The sequence below is a fragment of the Scyliorhinus canicula genome, chromosome 21, assembly GCF_902713615.1.
Source record: "Scyliorhinus canicula chromosome 21, sScyCan1.1, whole genome shotgun sequence".
In the NCBI taxonomy this organism is placed as follows: domain Eukaryota; kingdom Metazoa; phylum Chordata; class Chondrichthyes; order Carcharhiniformes; family Scyliorhinidae; genus Scyliorhinus; species Scyliorhinus canicula.
Genome location: NC_052166.1, coordinates 23,496,529 through 23,514,628, shown reverse-complemented (window position 1 = coordinate 23,514,628; position 18,100 = coordinate 23,496,529). Strand labels below are relative to the sequence as shown.

At 46.2% G+C, this 18,100-nt stretch overlaps 1 protein-coding gene across 3 annotated transcripts in view; it reads right to left on the bottom strand.

Annotated features, from left to right (window-relative positions):
- Positions 1-18,100, bottom strand: part of abca2 (ATP-binding cassette, sub-family A (ABC1), member 2) — a 577,021-nt gene that overhangs the window by 246,063 nt on the left and 312,858 nt on the right. For all 3 annotated transcript variants that reach the window (XM_038782183.1, XM_038782184.1, XM_038782185.1), the window contains 3 exons: positions 13,798-14,016; positions 8,109-8,425; positions 3,269-3,428 (listed from right to left, as the gene is read on the bottom strand). In XM_038782183.1, the coding sequence (XP_038638111.1) occupies positions 3,269-3,428; positions 8,109-8,425; positions 13,798-14,016 (696 nt within the window). The remainder of the gene's footprint in view (positions 1-3,268; positions 3,429-8,108; positions 8,426-13,797; positions 14,017-18,100) is intronic.

Here is an 18,100-nt window from a genome sequence, read left to right as displayed (position 1 = left end):
ATACTACTGGAGCAACACGTCCCTACTTTTACATTCAATTCCACTTGCAATAAAAGCCAACATTTCCTATTCACTTGCTGCACCTGGACAACCAGATTTCTCAGTTCTATATAGTTTTCCAGTCTCTCACCATTCAAATATTATACTGTTTTTCTAATCTTCCTGCCAAAATGGACAAGATCGCATCTTCCCACATTATGCTCTATCTGTCCAGGTTTTTGCCCACTCACTTAACCTATCCAAATTCCTTTGTAGAGTCTCATGTCCTCTTGAAAAACTTACTTTCCTACCCTATCCTTGTGTCATCAGCAAATCTAGCAGGCATACGTTGTGTCCGTTCATCCATGTCACTGATACAAATTGTAATTGGATGAGGCCCCTGTGGCAATCCACCAAGAACAATTATATTCGCCAACACGGGAGATTTTCATCTCGTGCATCTGGGTTGGACTTGAACAAATATCTTAAGAGTAAAATAATAACTGTGTACCCGGTTGTGTAATCCATGCCCCTCCAATCAAGCATTTCTCGAATTGAAAAATTAAATCCATCTCACGCTCGCCTGTATATACAGGTCACTGTTTTCAAAAATATGGCCTTAACCTTGTTTAGTACTTCTCAAGAATAATGTAATGCTTCCACAGTATAAATAAGAAAAATCTGATGTTATTATTTTTCAATAATTACAAAATGAACAGAACAACTGGTGCCCTGTGAGATATTGATTTCTATTTTATACGGCAATGGCCCCGTAACTCATTTTTCCTGTAGTGCATGTTCGTGTTCCCTACTCACAATGTTTAAATCAATATCACAGCTGTCAGCAGCTATGATTAGCATCTTATACTCAGCAGCCTTTGCTTATTTATGGAGAATATTTTTCTGCCAGATTTTTGTTCATCTACTGCTTAAAATAAACTTTGCATTAATCCTGCACCCGCAATGGAACGGCACTTGTGGGAGTCTCCCAGGGGATCGGAGGCCCTCAGGTGCTTGCCCCCTGGGCAGCCTGGCACTGCTGTTGCCACCCGGGCACCTTGGCACTGCCAGCCTGGCACTTCCAATATGCCAGGTGGCACTGACAGCTGGCAGGGGCACTGCCAGGGTGCCAGGCTGGGTGCCAAGCGGGCATTTTTTGCACTGCGAGGATTGGATTGGATTTGTTTATTGTCACGTGTACCGAGGTACAGTGAAAAGTATTTTTCTGCAAGCAGCTCAACAGATCATTAAGTACATGGGAAGAAAAGGGAATGAAAGAATACACATAATAGGGCAACACAAGATATACAATGTAACTACATAAGAACATAAGAACTAGGAGCAGGAGTAGGCCATCTGGCCCCTCGAGCCTGCTCCGCCATTCAATGAGATCATGGCTGATCTTTTGTGGACTCAGCTCCACTTTCCGGCCTGAACACCATAACCCTTAATCCCTTTATTCTTCAAAAAACTATATATCTTTACCTTTAAAACATTTAATGAAGGAGCCTCAACTGCTTCACTGGGCAAGGAATTCCATAGATTCACAACCCTTTGGGTGAAGAGGTTTCTCCCAAACACAGTCCTAAATCTACTTCCCCTTATTTTGAGGCTATGTCCCCTTGTTCTGCTTTCACCCTAAGGACTGGCATCGGACGAAGCATACAGTGTGTAGTGTAGTGTAGTGTACAGGGTGTAGTGTTAATGAGTTCAGTCCATAAGGGGGTCATTTAGGAGTCTGGTGACAGTGGGGAAGAAGCTGTTTTTGAGTCTGTTTGTGCGTGTTCCCAGACTTCTGTATCTCCTGCCCGATGGAAGAAGTTGGAAGAGTGAGTAAGCCGGGTGGGAGGGATCTTTGATTATGCTGCCCGCTTTCCCCAGGCAGCGGGAGGTGTAGATGGAGTCAATGGATGGGAGGCAGGTTTGTGTGATAGACTGGGCGGTATTCACGACTCTCTGAAGTTTCTTGCGGTCCTGGGTTGAGCAGTTGCCATACCAGGCTGTGATGCAGCCCGAGAGGATGGTTTCTATGGTGCATCTGTAAAAGCTGGTAAGGGTTAATGTGTACATGGGGCCGGGGGTGCCCTGCACGGGTGTTGGGGCTTCTGGCGTGGGGAGGGGGTGCGGGGAGGTGGAGGGGGAGGGGGAGGGGGGGGGGCAAGGGCCCCTTATATGCAAGTTGAACTTTTGGGGGGTTTGAGAGACCATTGGGACACCATTTAAAACTGATCTCTCCCTGCACTGAGTTCCAGCGACTGGACCTCCTCAGTGCAAGGAACATGGTCAAGTGCAGCCTTGGCCACGTGTTCCCTGCTGAGGCACCCGATCGCCGTGGGGGGGGGGGGGGGGGGGGGGAGGAAGAGACCCTGCGACACCTGCCGGGGGATCCCATCCAGTGTCTTCTGCTGGGGGGAGGGGGGGGGGGACCCCATCCTGTATCCACTGCTGACACAGCTTGGCCGCCGACACCCTTAGGCAGGTGTGCTGAAAGCCAATGCTGCTATTTGTCGGAGGCAGCCTCCACAAAGACCTGACTGCGATCTTCACCCTTGCAATCTTTAAGACATCAGCTTTCCTCCTTTATCTCCCACACCGGTTGCTTGTAATATTCAAGCAATTTTGTTAATAGAAACACAAAAAATAGGTGCAGGAGGAGGCCATTCGGCCCTGCCAATCATTATGATCATGGCTGATCATTCAACTCAATAGCCTAATCCCTTGGTCCTCTTCGCCCTTTGTGCTATAGAAACATAGAAAAATACATAGAAAATGGTTCATTTGTTTAAAAGTAATGATTGGCTCTGTACTTTTTTGCGACTGAAGGTGAATGGACGCAGGTTTAAGAGTTGGGTTTTTTTTTCCTGTGCTAACAATGTCAGGTACGTCTACTACCTGGATCAGTAAATTACAACATAGCGCTGAGCATTCAGTTTGGCTGGACACCTATGTGTTCAATTGGTGCTGTGCTAACACATAGCTGTTTACACGCCATCCCTTGCATTGACGCCGTGGAATAAAGCAGTACAACTGTGCAACCTACTTTGAATCCGGGCTATGGGGAAACAGCGGGGCAGTATCATTAATTGAACAACTCTCTGAAGGAGCTGGAACAGACACACTGGATTGAGTGGTCCCTTTTTGTGCTGTAATATTCCATGGCTGTGGTGTTTCGAAATATAACAATTTACGAATGGCACTCCTGGAGTGCGCTGGTTATGGCAAAGTGCACAGCCTGAACCATTCTTTCTGCCAGCTGTTTCCTGGAGTTGTAGCTTTGCTGGGCTCTTACCTTTTCTATGACCTTGTCCACCTCCGTGCCAACTGGTGAATAAAGGATTTTGGGATTAGTGGTCATGAGGTGCACCAGCAGTCCGAGGTTCCGTTGCTCCTTGCTGGTGAAGCCCAGCGAACTCATGTTTCCCTGTTTCAGGGCCTCAGGTTCTATAATTCTGGTTCAAATAAAAGAGAAAAATAAGTAAATTGATGTACGCCTGTCATGAGAAGGAAAGCAGAGACACATTACAAATGACAATAATTAAAATCAACCCTGGAGTAATTATGCTACAACGAGTTGCGGGACAAAATTCTGACAAAAATTCAGATGTGTTTTGCAGCCACTGGTTGAAACAGAATGTTGTTTCGTTTTTTAAATATTTCTTATTCTCCTCCTTTTTCACATTATCTCCCAAATGTACACCCACCAACAACAAACACTAATCAGTAAAACATATGTCAATCCCCATATCAATAACAACGATCCCATCCTCCCACAACCTTTTGTGGGCAGCAGGGTAGCATGGTGGTTAGCATAAATGCTTCACAGCTCCAGGGTCCCAGGTTCGATTCCCGGCTGGGTCACTGTCTGTGTGGAGTCTGCATGTCCTCCCCCTGTGTGCGTGGGTTTCCTCCGGGTGCTCCGGTTTCCTCCCACAGTCCAAAGATGTGCGGGTTAGGTGGATTGGCCATGCTAAATTGCCCGTAGTGTCCTACAAAAAGTAAGGTTAAGGGGGGGTTGTTGGGTTACGGGTATAGGGTGGATACGTGGGTTTGAGTAGGGTGATCATGGCTCAGCACAACATTGAGGGCCGAAGGGCCTGTTCTGTGCTGTACTGTTCTATGTAACCCCAAATATTAGCCCTCATGTTTACAAAACAAATGACAAAAAGGAATCACCCATAGCCACCATTAACACACACCGCCTCTTCCCCCCAACCGTCCCACCTACCCCCCAACTAATGTTCGATGTTATCCAACTCTTGAAAGTGCATGATGAATAATGCCCATGAATTGTAGAACCTCTCCGTCCTTCCCCTCAGTTCAAACTTAACCTTCTCAAGAGTCAAGAATTCCAACAAGTCCCCCTGCCATGCCAGGGCACAGTGTGGAGAGGTTGCTATCCAACCCATCAGGATCAGCCTTTGGGCGATCAACGAGGTGAAGGATACAACATCTGCCTTCGCACCTGTTTCTAACCCTGGCTGGTCTGACACCCCGAATATGGCCAACCAGGGGCCCGGGTCCAATTTCACGTGCACCACTTTAGGAATTACCCGAAAAACTTCCTTCCAGTAATCCTCCAGCTTTGGGCTGGACCAAAACATATGAACGCGATTAGCGCCCCCCCCCCCCCCCCCCCCCCACATATGAACGCGATTAGCGCCCCCCCCCCCCCCCCCCCAACAACGTTCACACACATCCTCTACTCCTTCAAAGAATCGGCTCATCCTTGCCCTCGTGAGGTGTGCTCTGTATACCACCTTCAGCTGTATCAGCCCCAACCTCACGCACGAGGTGGAGGCATTCACTCTCCGGTGCACTTCACACCAGAACCCCTCCTCCATATCCTACCCCAACTCTTCCTCCCACTTTGCTTTGATCCCTTCCAGTGGTGCCTTCTCCTTTTCCAAAATAGCTCTGTAAACCGCTAACACTACCCCCTTCTCCAGTCCCCCTGTCGTCACCACCTCCTCCAGCAATGTGGAGGCCGGCTCACCGGGAAGCTCTGTATCTCCTTTCTGGCAAAATCTCGAACGTGCATGGATCTAAACATTTCCTCCTGCTCCAGCCCATACTTCGTTTCCAGCTCCTTCAGCCCTGCAAACCAACCCCTAAGAAACAAATCTTAATCCCCTTCTCCTCCCATTTCCAAAAATTTCCATCCCACCTCCCTGGCTCAAATCTGTGGTTTCCCCGTTGGCATTTCTCGCGACCCTGCCCCCAACCCGAAGTGTTGGCGAAACTGCCTCCAAATTCTCAATGAAGCTATTATTATCAGACTCCCTGAGTATTTCCCCGGGGCTATCGGGAGTGGCGCTGTTGCTAGTGCTTTCAATCCCGACCCCCTGCACAAACTCTCCTCCATTCTGACTCACTGGAAATCAACCCCTCTGACCCAGCTCCGCACCTTCTCCACATTCGCCGCCCAGTAGTAATACATCAGGTTCGGAAGACCCAAACCCCCTGCCTGCTTTCCCCTCTGTAGCATCATCTTTCTAACTCTGGCCACCTTCCCTCCCCATATGAACAAAGTAATCCTTCCCTCAATCTCTCTGAAAAAAAGCCTTTGGCAGGAAAATCGGCAGGCATTGAAAAATAAACAGAAATCACGGCAGCACGTTCATTTTAACCGCCTGCACCCAACACGCCAATGCCAGAGGGAGACCATCCCACCTTGCCAGATCAGCTTTCACTCTCCCCACCAAACTAGAAATATTGTACCTGCAGAGCCCCCCCCCCCCCCCCACCACCACCACCACTCCCGAGCTGATGTTGTTTGTGCGGACACTCGCCCTCGGCTCCTTATATAGTAGCTTTACCCAGTTCACAAATCTTGGTCCAATCCCAAACCGCTCCAGAACGGCCATCAAGTACCCCCATTCTCCACAGTCAAACGCCTTCTCAGCGTCCAGTGCCACAACCACTTCTGTTTCCTTCCCCTCTGCCGGTGCCATAATGATGTTCAACACCCTTCTAACGTTTGAAAAGAGCTGCCTCCCTCGCAGGAACCCCGTCGAAACTGAATGTTGTTTCTAACCAGGCGGCCATTGAAAAGAACTTCAGGACAACAGTTGCCCAAGAGGGAACGAACAATTCAGCCTTCGAATTGGAAAGTTCCATTAATCGTAAGGTCAAAGTCTATAGATTCAAACTAGCATAAAAGTGATGATAGCACACTTCAGGAAAAGGTTATTCCAAGTATATTTTTGCTAATTTCAAGTCTTCTATTGATACCAAGTACAGCAAAGGGTGCGTCAAAGTTTGGGAAAATGTTCCCATTTTAAGGGCTTAGATTTGAGCCTTATTAAAGTGCTTTCAACAAAGGCTTGTCTGAGAGGGTTTAAATTGTCAAGTCAGTGCCCCCAGTGGTCAGGAATCCATTGCAGGCAAGCTGTATTTAATATGCAAGGGGGAAAGTTCTTTCATTTAGAGACCAGTCAATATGTTACTTGTGAGCCAAGTCTGATTATACAGGAAAACACATTGCTGTGGACAAATCCTTTTGTCTCTATTGATCCGTGAGGAACATAGAACTGTACAGCACAGTACAGGCCCTTCGGCCCACAATGTTGTGCCAAACTAATCTGAAACAAAGATCAAATCAACCTACTCCCAATCATTCTAGTGCACTCCATATGCCTATCCAATAACCGCTTGAAAGTTCCTAAAGTGTCCGACTCCACTACCATAGCTGGGAGTGCGTTCCACGCTCCAGCCACTTTCTGAGTAAAGACTCTACCTCTGACATCCCTCCTTTATCTTCCATCATGAACCTTATAGTTACGCCCCCTTGTAACAGCTACATCCACCCGAAGAAAAAGTCGCTGAACGTCCACTCTATCTATCTTTCCATCCCATCATCGTATACACCTCAATTAAGTCACCTCTCATCCTCCTTCGTTCCAATAAGAGCCCTAGCTCCCTCAACCTTTCCTCATAAGGCCTACCCTGCAAACCAGGCAGCATCCTGGTAAATCTCCTTTGCACCCTTTCCAATGCTTCCACATCCTTCCTATAATGAGGTGACCAGAACTGCACACAATACTCCAAATGTGGTCTAACCAAGGTCTTGTACAGTTGCAGGAAGGCTTTTAAAAATTAGAACAGACATAAAAATGTCAGTCGAACAGCAGAATGTACATCTATCCCAGGCAGAAGGATTGGTCTCATCAACTGAGCAAGACAATCCACTGAAATAGATGCCGTGGTCCTGCATGCTGGGGAGATGTTGGCATAATGGGAATGGCACTGGGCTGGAATTCTAGAGGCCCAGGCCTCTGGAATGTTTTGGGGACATGGGTGCAAACCATTGAATCACATAATTTACAGTGCAGAAGGTGGCCATTCGGCCCATCGAGTCTGCACCACTCCTTGGAAAGGGCACCCCACTTAAGCCCATACCTCCAACCCAGCAACCCCTCCCAACCCTTTTGGACTAAGGGCAATTTAGCATAGCCAGTCCACCTAACCTGCACATCTTTGCACTGCAGGAGGAAACCGGAGCACCCAGAAGAAATCCACGCAGACACGGGGAGAACATGCAGACTCCATACAGGCAGTGACTCAAGCCGGGATTCGAACCTGGGACCCTGGAGCTGTGAAGCGACAGTGCTGACCACCATATCAGCTGGTGGAATTTATGTTCTGCTGGGGAATTGGCAAGCAGAGGTCATGGATTTCTGTGCATTGGGAAAGATGCCTAGGAGGGTTGCCACCTCCTAGCAGTCCATTGCAGAGCTCCACTGAAGTTCACCCCAGAAGAGTTCAAGTAAGTTAGGAGGGAAGTAAAGAGGTGGTAACTTAAATTTGTATCCCTCCCACGACTTAAAATATTTTTCATATCATCAAGGAATGATAATTTCTCAGAAAAACAACCGTTCTAAAAAATAAAATAATGGAAATAATGGACTTAATTTCATGTCAGAACACAGGATAGTGTGTACACAGGTAGTAATAAATGCACAAAGGGGAATGGGGGGTGATTTGAAGGCAACTCAGAAGGGACGGACAATGGATTATGTAATTTGGCCCATGAAAGAAGTAGAGATTGAGTACAACATGTTGGTTATGAAAGTCATTTTTATATCAATTTCTCACTACAATCGCAGGATTACATCAGTTCGTGGTTTTACCTGTTATTCCCGCAGAGGATTGGCTGAAGTCCGGCCCAGAGCTGGACAAAGGCTGAAAACTGAGTGTGAGGATTCTCTTTCTCGGACTCCTCTCCCTCCTCCGAAGTGGCATTGGTGGCTGTGAAGTTGCCGCTCCAGCTGGTGCTATTGGCAGCCGTTGGTGGGCTTTTGCCAGCACAGGCCCCCTTTGGGAGCAGTCGGGCCAGCCCTGATAAGGCATCGACATCTTTCAGAATTTTCTCCACTTCAATGAGGTCTTCAAGTAAGGCCCGGAGGTGTTGCTGAACGGCTGTGCTGTTCACCTCATTCAACTTGAGCTACACATGGGAAAGAAAACACTACAGTAGCAGTAGATATCCAGCATGGTAGATTATAACCATCATAATCAACAAGCATGGTAGTTATTCACAATGCATGACATAACATCACCTTGTGTTAGGTGTCAATGTAAATTGATGTTTCAGGTTTAATTTCCAGGTTAGTTAGCAAACTATGAAGACCCAGGAGGCCCTTGGGGTGAATAACAGCAAGTTTATTGCAGACAAAGAAAACGGGCCGCTACGTCGGGACTACCAGAATGCCAGTCCCTATCCGGGCCGGCTTTGACGAACTCCGGTAAAGGGCCTCAGCTAGGCAGGCCTCTGCCCGCTGGCTGGGAAGTTAGCATTCCACGAGATCGATCATGGTATCCCTGTGGTCCTCGTAAGAGTTGTTACACAAACTCTTTTCCATTTCTGCATATTTAGTCATAGATGTTTACAGCATGGAAACAGGCCCTTCGGCCCAGCTTCTCCATGCTACCCAGTTTCTAACACTAAGCTAGTCCCACTTGCCTGCATTTGGCCCATATCCGTCTATACCCACCCTACCCATGTAACTATCTATAGAGTATTTAAATGTATTGTCTTTTGAAAACAAACTCGACACTGTCAGGGGTTTACTAAAACACCTCAAGATAGGTCATCACCTTGGACTTGGATGACTTACGTGCAATGTACTGTTGACCAGGCACACTTGCAGAGTACATTAGCAGAAATTAAAAACTTGCAAATCATTTTGTTTTATCCGATTACTCACCAATGTGTAATCATATGAAAAATATTGATTCAAATTTATCTCTCCAACCTGTGTCCTTCCAGAGAATACTTATGCATGTATTTTAATCTAAGGTCTGCATTTAAAATTGGGCAGAAGTTAGTACGAGCATGATTAAACACTTAATACAGTGTCCAATCCATAATTCAATTCAGCTGGATATTCAGCAATTCTTATCCTTTCTCACCCAGTTCCCCTTTCAAGGGTTTCTGACTTCATATTACATTGTCTGGTGTGAAGCCTGCATACAGACCTCTCCACAACATGCCGTAACAACAGAAAGCTCATGAAAATCAAAGTAGACCAGCAAAGTGGTGTTGTCGTAGGGAAAGAAATCTCAATGGGGAAATAGGGTGCCAAAGTTCAAACTGATAGCTTTACACTTTAACCACTATTTCTTGAGGCCAAGGATGGAATTATTCTATTTTTCTGAAGAATGTCACAGTGGGCGGGAAAGAGGCGTCAAACCCACAGGCCCCGACAGCATCTTTCTCCATCGCATTGCTCACAACCTTTTTTAAAGGCCACCCTGACACAGAAAAGTAAAAATAGACCACCACCATCCCCCCACGCAACACCACCACCCCTCCTGGCACTGCCCACCAGGTGTACGCCATGGGCGACCCGTCATAGTTCATGTTAGCGTGCCCCCACACTGACGTGAATGGGCAATGTGATGGAGGGGGTCCATCAAGCATAAAGGCCTGATAATTATTTATATCAACTCTGATAGGGTTCCTGACGTTAAGCATCAGGAATCAAGTTAAGTCATGGGGGGGGGGGGGGGGGGGGGGGGGGGGGGAAGGATGAGGAGAATCTCAGTGGGTGGGGGCTCCTGCTGATGTATAACGCGATTTGGACCTCTCATGAGATTTTTGCACTCCCGTCATCATTCACACCCGATGCAAACAGGAGGACGAAATCCCAGTCCATGTTTTTAGGCAAGAGGATAGTAGCATGATGAGGGGCATGGACAGGGTGGATGGGGAGCAGCTGTCCCCTTAAGTTGAAGAGTTAGTCATGTGGGGACACAAGTTCAAGGTGAGGGGCAAGAGGTTTTGGATGGATTTGAGGGAAAGCTTTTTTATCGAGGGTGGTGAGGTTTGGGATGCACTGCTTGGTAGAAAGGGTTGCCTGACATCCTTTAAAAAGTACTTGGAAGGCCACTTGGCACCCCATAACGTTCAAGAGTTTGGGCCAAGTGCTGGTAAATGGGATTCGGTAGGCAGGTCAGGTGTTTTTCACATGTCTGTACCGACTTGATAGGCCAAAGGTCCTCTTTGTGTGATTCTATAGCTACCTGAATGAAGTCCTCAAATAATGAGGCACCGGAAAGCAGTGCTTGATTTCTACACAAGCTATAAATAACCACGGACCTTTTTCAGCATGTTGTACATTATGAACAACCACAAGGGCTACTGCAGTCAATAATGTGCAGAAGAATGGTATGTTACAGGCATATCACATATGTTTGGGTGCCAATAGATGGAACAACAGCTTCACTTGTTTAACACACTGGACCAAAACAATTAAACACATATTTGAAAACATCCCGACTGCCTTTGTTGTTTTATTTAGCTGTCACCTCGCTCTCCTGTTTGAGGTGAAATGGACAATGGCCCAGCAAACATTTCAGAATTGTAATTTGCACACTTTGATGGGCGAACGTGCAATTCACAAGCAAATGTCACACACAGGAATGGATTTGATTCGGTTCCAGAAACGTTGACGTGACTGCACTACAAACCTAAGTTTTCAATGACGGCACATCAATTCAATGCGGTGTCCTTGCTCTGTCACCGGAGAGCAGTCTACAACAGTAAAGGCCAAACTTCACTTTGTTTTCTCCATTATAAGCAAAATTGGTGGGAGGTTATGAGTCAGAGGCAGGGTGGGAGTGATTCATCGGGAAGCTAATCTCATTTCTGAGCTCAGTTGACAACAAACACTTCAACGTCACTCTCGCTCTTCAGCACATTATCTGAACCCCTTGAGATTTCCTCATAATTGCTCCCACGCATGGAATTCTCCACATGAAGTTTTCAGAAAATACAGGGGAGCCAAGTTTGTTTTGAGTCGTAAGCATTAATCAAATACATTTGGGTGCCAATAGATGGGGACAACAGATTCAAATGTTTATCATAAGATCGTCATCTGATGGAGCATCAACAGACATATTTCTGCAAACAGATATGTTGCTGAAACTTTTCGGTTTGCATTCATCAAGACAAACAGAAGAATGCTAAATTACAAATGATTCCCCAAGCTCCCGGGTAATTCAAAACGGGTGCAAGGTTTGAACATTATCCTTTTGTTTAGAGTCCCTTCACTTTCTCCATGGCAATGCTCTTGCCAGAGTTGAGTTGCCTTTCTCCTGCATTATAAATTATTGTGATTGTTTGAAATTTAGTATTCTTGTGTTTGTCCAGGTGTGTACAAGGCAAAAAGCTTGGGTAAAGTCTCTCTTTTCAGCAACGCACAATTCTCCAAAAGGGGTGGTGGGACAAGGTTTGCGCCAGTGAGGTTGTACATGTTGAATTCTTGGTTGTTTCATTGGTGAAAAAGCAGTACAAATCACTGTATGGAACTTCAGGGGAAGTCTGCAGCACACCAGAGTATAAGTCTCCTATAGCCCTGTGGTGTGGAGTTAGGGCTTTAACTACTCGTGTGTACATTTGAGATTCGAGAATTTGTAAATCTATGTCTTTTTTCCAGTACTGTTATGAGTGCGGTGTTTTATAAGATAGTTATGTTTTAGACCATCTCTTTAATTCAAGTTAATATGTAGTGACAGGTGACCTGTAAATGCATGATTGAGAGAACCAGCGTGCACTAAAATACAATCCAGCTCTAATCAAGCCAGGAGAAGCAAATCAAAGAGAAAAACAAAGTGAAGCGTTTCAGTCCTAATGTGAACTTAATATGATTAACCCAATAACGTCCAAGAGCTGAAGTACTCTCCTCATTGCCTCAATGATTCATGAAGGCCCCTCACCTGAGGTGCGGATGATCCTCAGGTTAAATCACCACCAGTTAGTTCTCCCCCTCAAAGGGGAAAGTAGCCTATGGTCATCGGAGACTGTGGCAACTTTACCTTTATCTGCCTCACTGATCTCCTTGGAACTGGTCATTCAAATATTTAACCTGTTTTACCAACTCTATTACTGCTATATAACAAGAAATGTTGGCTTCCAAATGATTATGCTTATAAACCCACTCTGTGACTATACAAGGAATCAAATCGGTGTTGCATCCCCCTTAATTTAATGTTTTTATTAACATGATATTCATCAGTTATATAACACTGTGACATCCATTTATTCCATCAAACTCTGTAAGCCTCACCAATTTCATTAAATAATTCTAAAAGGCCTTTCTAAACAAAAGGAGCAGTGTAGGCAGATATACTTTAACATCCAATGCTTCTCTGTGGCAGCAGGTTATTAGTAGATGCAGGAAGGCATCCAGCTGAGATTTTCCACATCAATTTCCTTCTCATTTTCAGAGAACAGGCTTCCCTCTATTCAGCGCATCCTACAGTGTCTCACGTAACATCACTAACTTGCCACGTCTGGAAAATGGTGGTGCTGGGGCCTCTCCTACGTCCCTCTAAAGGAATGACAGTGTAGAGGAGATAATTTAGCCCATCATATCTGTGCTGGCTCTTTGAACGAGCAATTGAATAAGCCCCATTCCCCAGATCTTTCTCCATTGTCTGAAGAGGTTTCCCCTTCTAACGTCCGATTTACTTTTGGAATTTACAACTGAATCTGCTTCCACCATCCCTTCAATGAGCACGGTCCACATCTTGATTCACTGCATAAAGGAATTTCTCATCTTATCTCTGGTTCATTTGGCAATTATGTTAATTGTCCTCTGGTTATTGACACCCTTGCCAATGGAAACAATTTTCACCATCTACTACCATCAAAATCTCTGTACATTCGGACGCCTCTATTAGATCTCCCTTGACCTTCTCTACTCTAAGAAGCACTATCCTAGCATCTTCACATTGTTGAACTCCTTCATCCCGGCACCATTCTGGAACATCTCTTCTGTACGTTTTCCGAAGTCCTGACATCTTCTCTAAAGTGTAGTACTCAGAATTTGACAGAACACTGTAGCCGCAACTGAAAAGTGATTTACACACAAAAGTGTTTCCCAATGTGAATAGAGCTTCCCCACTGGCAGAACAACCTAGGAAAGTTATTCCACCTCCTGAACATGCCGTCCTTCACTTAGTTATGTAGTAAGTGAATCGAGGACACTGCTGTCCTAAATAAATTCAGCGCAAGTGCATCTCAATGCATCAGAGCTTCCTGATCTCCTCAAGTGGAGCCAGCCATCTTGATGGACAACTAAATGCACCTTCTCCAGTGGTGCAAATTTGACTTGTTGGGACATTACACAGAGGGACTCAAGATAAGGATAAGAACAATGAACATGGGAATAATGATGGGATAAGGCACGTAAGCAAGGTGCACTGCTCTCCATCAGTCGGAAAAGACATTTGAATGAGCTGGAAGCTTCAACACTGAAATGAGACAAAGTTTCCCCCACTCCCTCCCCAAAACCAAATCTAAAAGAGACTCACCTTCTCCACAATTTTCTGGATGTCCACTTGGCTTTTAAGTTTATCGGCGAGCTCCTGAAAGTGTTCCTTCCGCACTTTGGTGGTGGTGTTGCAAACAGCTGCCCGGTAACCATTTAGCTGAGCCTTCTGAGCGGCAGGAATCGCGAGGATCTTCTGTAGATCGTCCTGTTCATCATTACATGTCAGGTATTCCAATACTTTGGGCATGAACAAAATATTCTAGAAACCAGAAGCAAAAGTTTCATTAGTTGTGGGGTGCGGGGATGGAAAAGAACAGAAATAACGCACCATCTCACTGTACAAGGAGTAAGTCACAATACACTCTATTAGTGGAGTTGTTGGAGCTTCATGAAAATATAATAATAATATTGCATCTTTACCGAATATTAATGGGAACCAAAGAACGTTGATGGATGGAGGAAAATATTATTTCAATCTTTCGCAAGGATTGGCCTTGAAGCTGCACAGCCGTGTTCAGTTCTCCAGGCCAAGACATGGCTCAGTCTCCAGCTTGGTCGTTGTTTCTGGTCCCATTCAAGAGTTAAAAAGGATCATGCCTGCATTTCCCCAGGCAAACATTCAAAGTGGAGCCATTCAATATAGAGTGGCCTACCATCAAAACAGCCTGGATGCGAGTGAATGAAGTGTGTGCATCAATGTTGAAATGAATACTTTTCCCTGAAAATATGTTCTCTAACAACTCCAGAATTGAAGGTGTCCGATGTCTGAGGAACCTTTTGAACACAACCTTTGTGTTGTGGATTCGAGCCAACGTGCTGGGACAGTCCTGGCGTATTTCATTTCCACCCTTCAAGGCATATCACAGAGCTGGAATGTACACGCTGCACTAGGAGCCCAAAGGTCTTCTGCAATCATTTCTCATCAGAATTATTCCACCCCACCAATAAAAGTACTGCATTGCTGGGACTATACTTATATTGCAAAGCTGACATCGGAGGCAGGCCTATGGGTTGCTTTCAGTACTTGAACCTGGCGGTACTCTGTCAAAAGAAGGATCATTCACAGTACCAGTGGTATCCATAACAATAACTTTCACACGCACAGCAGCTTTAACATAGATGTTTGGCTTTGTAGCGGTGGGCATAAATTTGGCAGATGTGGGAAAATGTGCACTTGTCCACGTGTGGCAAGAAGAATCGAAAAGCAGTATTTTAAATGGAGAAAGGTCGCAGGACGTAATAGTTCAGAGGGATCACAAATGCTCAGTATGTAGATACAGCAAGTGGTTGAGAAGGCAAATTGAATGTTTATTGCAAGGGGAATGGAATGTAAAAATAGGGATGTTTTCCTGCAGCTGTTCAGGACCTTGAGTGAGACAACATCTGGAGCACTGTGTACAACTTTGGTTTCCTTCTTTAAAAAATGATTGCATTAGCAGTTCAGAGAAGGTTCACTCAACTCATTTCTTGGATGAAGGGCTTATTTTATGAAGTAAGGGTGATACCCAGTGCAGTTTAGAAGAACATGAGGTGATCTTATTGAAACAGAAGATCCTAAGAGGATTTGATAGGTCAGATACCAGAAGGATGTCTCCTCTTGTGGGGGAGACTAGAACTAGGGGACACAGTTTAAGGATAAGGGGCCTCCTTTTTAAGAGAGGTAAGGAGAATAATTTTTCTCCCAAGAGGGTCATAGTCTGTGGCGTTCTCTCCCCCAGAAAACAGTGGAGGCTGTGTCACTGAATTTATTCAAGGCTGAGTTAGACAGATTTTTGATAGGCAAGAGAGTCAAGTTATGGGTGGGGGGTGCAAATAGCAAGTGGAGTTGGGGCAATAACCAGGTCAGCCGTGATCGTATTGAATGGTGGGGCAGGCCCAAAGGGCCAAATGGTTTATTCCTGCTGCTGAGTCCTATGTTCCAGTCGACTATCTATGTCAGTTCCATATCATCTGCAAATGTAATCACTCCAAGCTCCAGATAAATTGTGAAAAAATCACAGTAACGTAGAGCATGGTACAGAGCCGACGGATACATTTATATAGAGTGCGATCTACCGGCCCCATCGCACCCCCGTTCGGGTGAACAGGGGCGGAACGCGGCCAGCAGACGGTGTGAGAGGTCTCGTCCTTGCTGCCGGGAGAGACCACGTCCTGGATCTACCCGGCTCACCATGTCTCACGAGATCTAACGGAATCTCACGAGATGTCACAATCTGAATCCCGCCCATTATGGGACCCGGGTTCAATTCCAGTCTCGGGTGACTGTGTGGAGTTTGAACGTTCTCCCCGCATCTGCATGGGTTCCTCCGGGTGCTCCGGTTTCCACCCACAGTCTAAAGAGGTGCAGGTTACGTGGATTGGCCATGCTAAATTGCCCTTTTGTGTCTAAAGGTTAGGTGGGGTTACTGGGATGGGGGGGCGGGGGTGGGTGGGAATTGGGCCTAGGTAAGGTGCTCTTTCGGACGGTCGGTGCAGACTTGTTGGGCCGAATGGCCTCCTTCTGCACTGCAGGGATTCTATGATTCTGTGATCAAGACAATAGAAGGATATGAAAACAAGGATGAGAACTTTAAAAGCCTGAAGTTGCCGCTGGACAGGGAGGTAATGTCGACCAGTTAGCATAGAGCTGATGGATGCACATTGCAGAGTCCTTTCCTATATAAACAGGTCCGCAGAAATAATCCAACAGGCAGTTAGATCTGCGGCCATATGAATAAAATGGAGCTCCCTCACCAACGGCCACAGCAACTCGTTCAGCTTGGCTTTGTCACTGATGTAAAAATTTAAATTCAGGGACCGACAGTAATGCCTTGAAATGAAGGATGTGGATCTGAATTCCTTTGAATGCTTAAAGGGGCCCCGAGGGTGGGACTGACAGGACTGGAGGTGTCACTTGGCTCCATCCTGTCAGAGTCAATTCAGTGGGACTGGGTGAGCTGGGGTTGATGCATTAACTCTGCTCAATTTGGCAATAAAATCCTCCATTAGTCGCCGGCAATGTTTTCCCACAAAGCAGCCAGTCTTGTTCGTATATCAGTGACACATATGTTTAAAACGATTTGCAGAAGCATTGTTACACAGACAAAAATGCTTGCTCTTACATTAGGGGTCACATAATCTCTGCTGAAACTTCATGCTATTAGTAAAAATAAATCCTTCTGTTAATGTATTAAAAATGGATGGCTACGAGTAAATCAATATAAAGTTATGCGGTGGTGAGATGCATAGAATCAAAGGCCACAGCAAATGGCCATTCAGCCCATCATATCTAGACCAACTCTTTGAAAGAACTATCTGATTAGTCTCAATCTTCTCCCAGAAGGGAAAAAGTAGTAAAACTTGTCATAATTGGTACTGCTCCTAACTAGTCTTGTATATCTTAAAATGGAATTCCAGTTGGGACCAGCACCAGTTATTTCTCAAGTTCCACTGTTTTCCCCTTCTGGGCTGCTGTTTCCACCAAGCCCTGCAAATTTCTCCTTAACCAATTCCCTTTTGAAGGTTTCTGCCCCCCACCCCCGCTACCATTCCAGGTAGTGCATTGAGAAATTGGTTCAAGCCTGACTTGGGAGACTTGAGTACATTAACAGGGCTGACACCGCAGTGCCGTGCTGAGTAAGGGCAACACTCTCAGACGCGCTGTTGTTCTGGTGAGACGCTAAACCAAAATCCCGCCAGCCCTCTCAGGTGAATGCTAAATATTTCATGGCGCCATTTGGGGAAGAATGGTATTTCCCTAGCATCCTGACCAATAGTTACCCTTCATATAGCACCTATGAAGAGGTGTGGGTGCGATCCAACGGCCACGCTGCGTCGGAAAAGCAGCTCGTAGTGGTGCAGCATGATCGTTGAAAGTCAGGAGACCCCGCTCCCGGGATCTACCCGACTCGCCACACCTCGTAAGATCCAACGCGATTCCGCGAAATGTTACGATGTAAATCCTACCCACAATGGCAAATATTAGAGTGAGGCAGTAAGCCTTGGAATCGGGGGGGGGGGGGGGGGGGGGGGGGGGGGGGGGGGGGAGATCAGAGGCCACCAACTGCAAACCCTTCGGGGAGGGAGGTGCCCTGGCACTGATGCCACCTGGCAGTGCCAAAGTACCCCTGCCAGCTGGCATGCCAAGGTGCCAAGCTGGCATTTTGCGTGCATGTGCAATCAGGTCAGGATGCCAGGCGTGGGTGTTGGGGAGGGTGGGGGCTGGGTGGGGTGGGACCCTACCTCCCATAGTGCGTTCGGGCTGGGGATTGGGTCGGAAATCGGGACATCATTTTAAAATTCTGACGAGCTGAGCTCCCCACTGTACAAAACAGGGCTATGAGCAGCCTCAGCCAAGCGTTCCC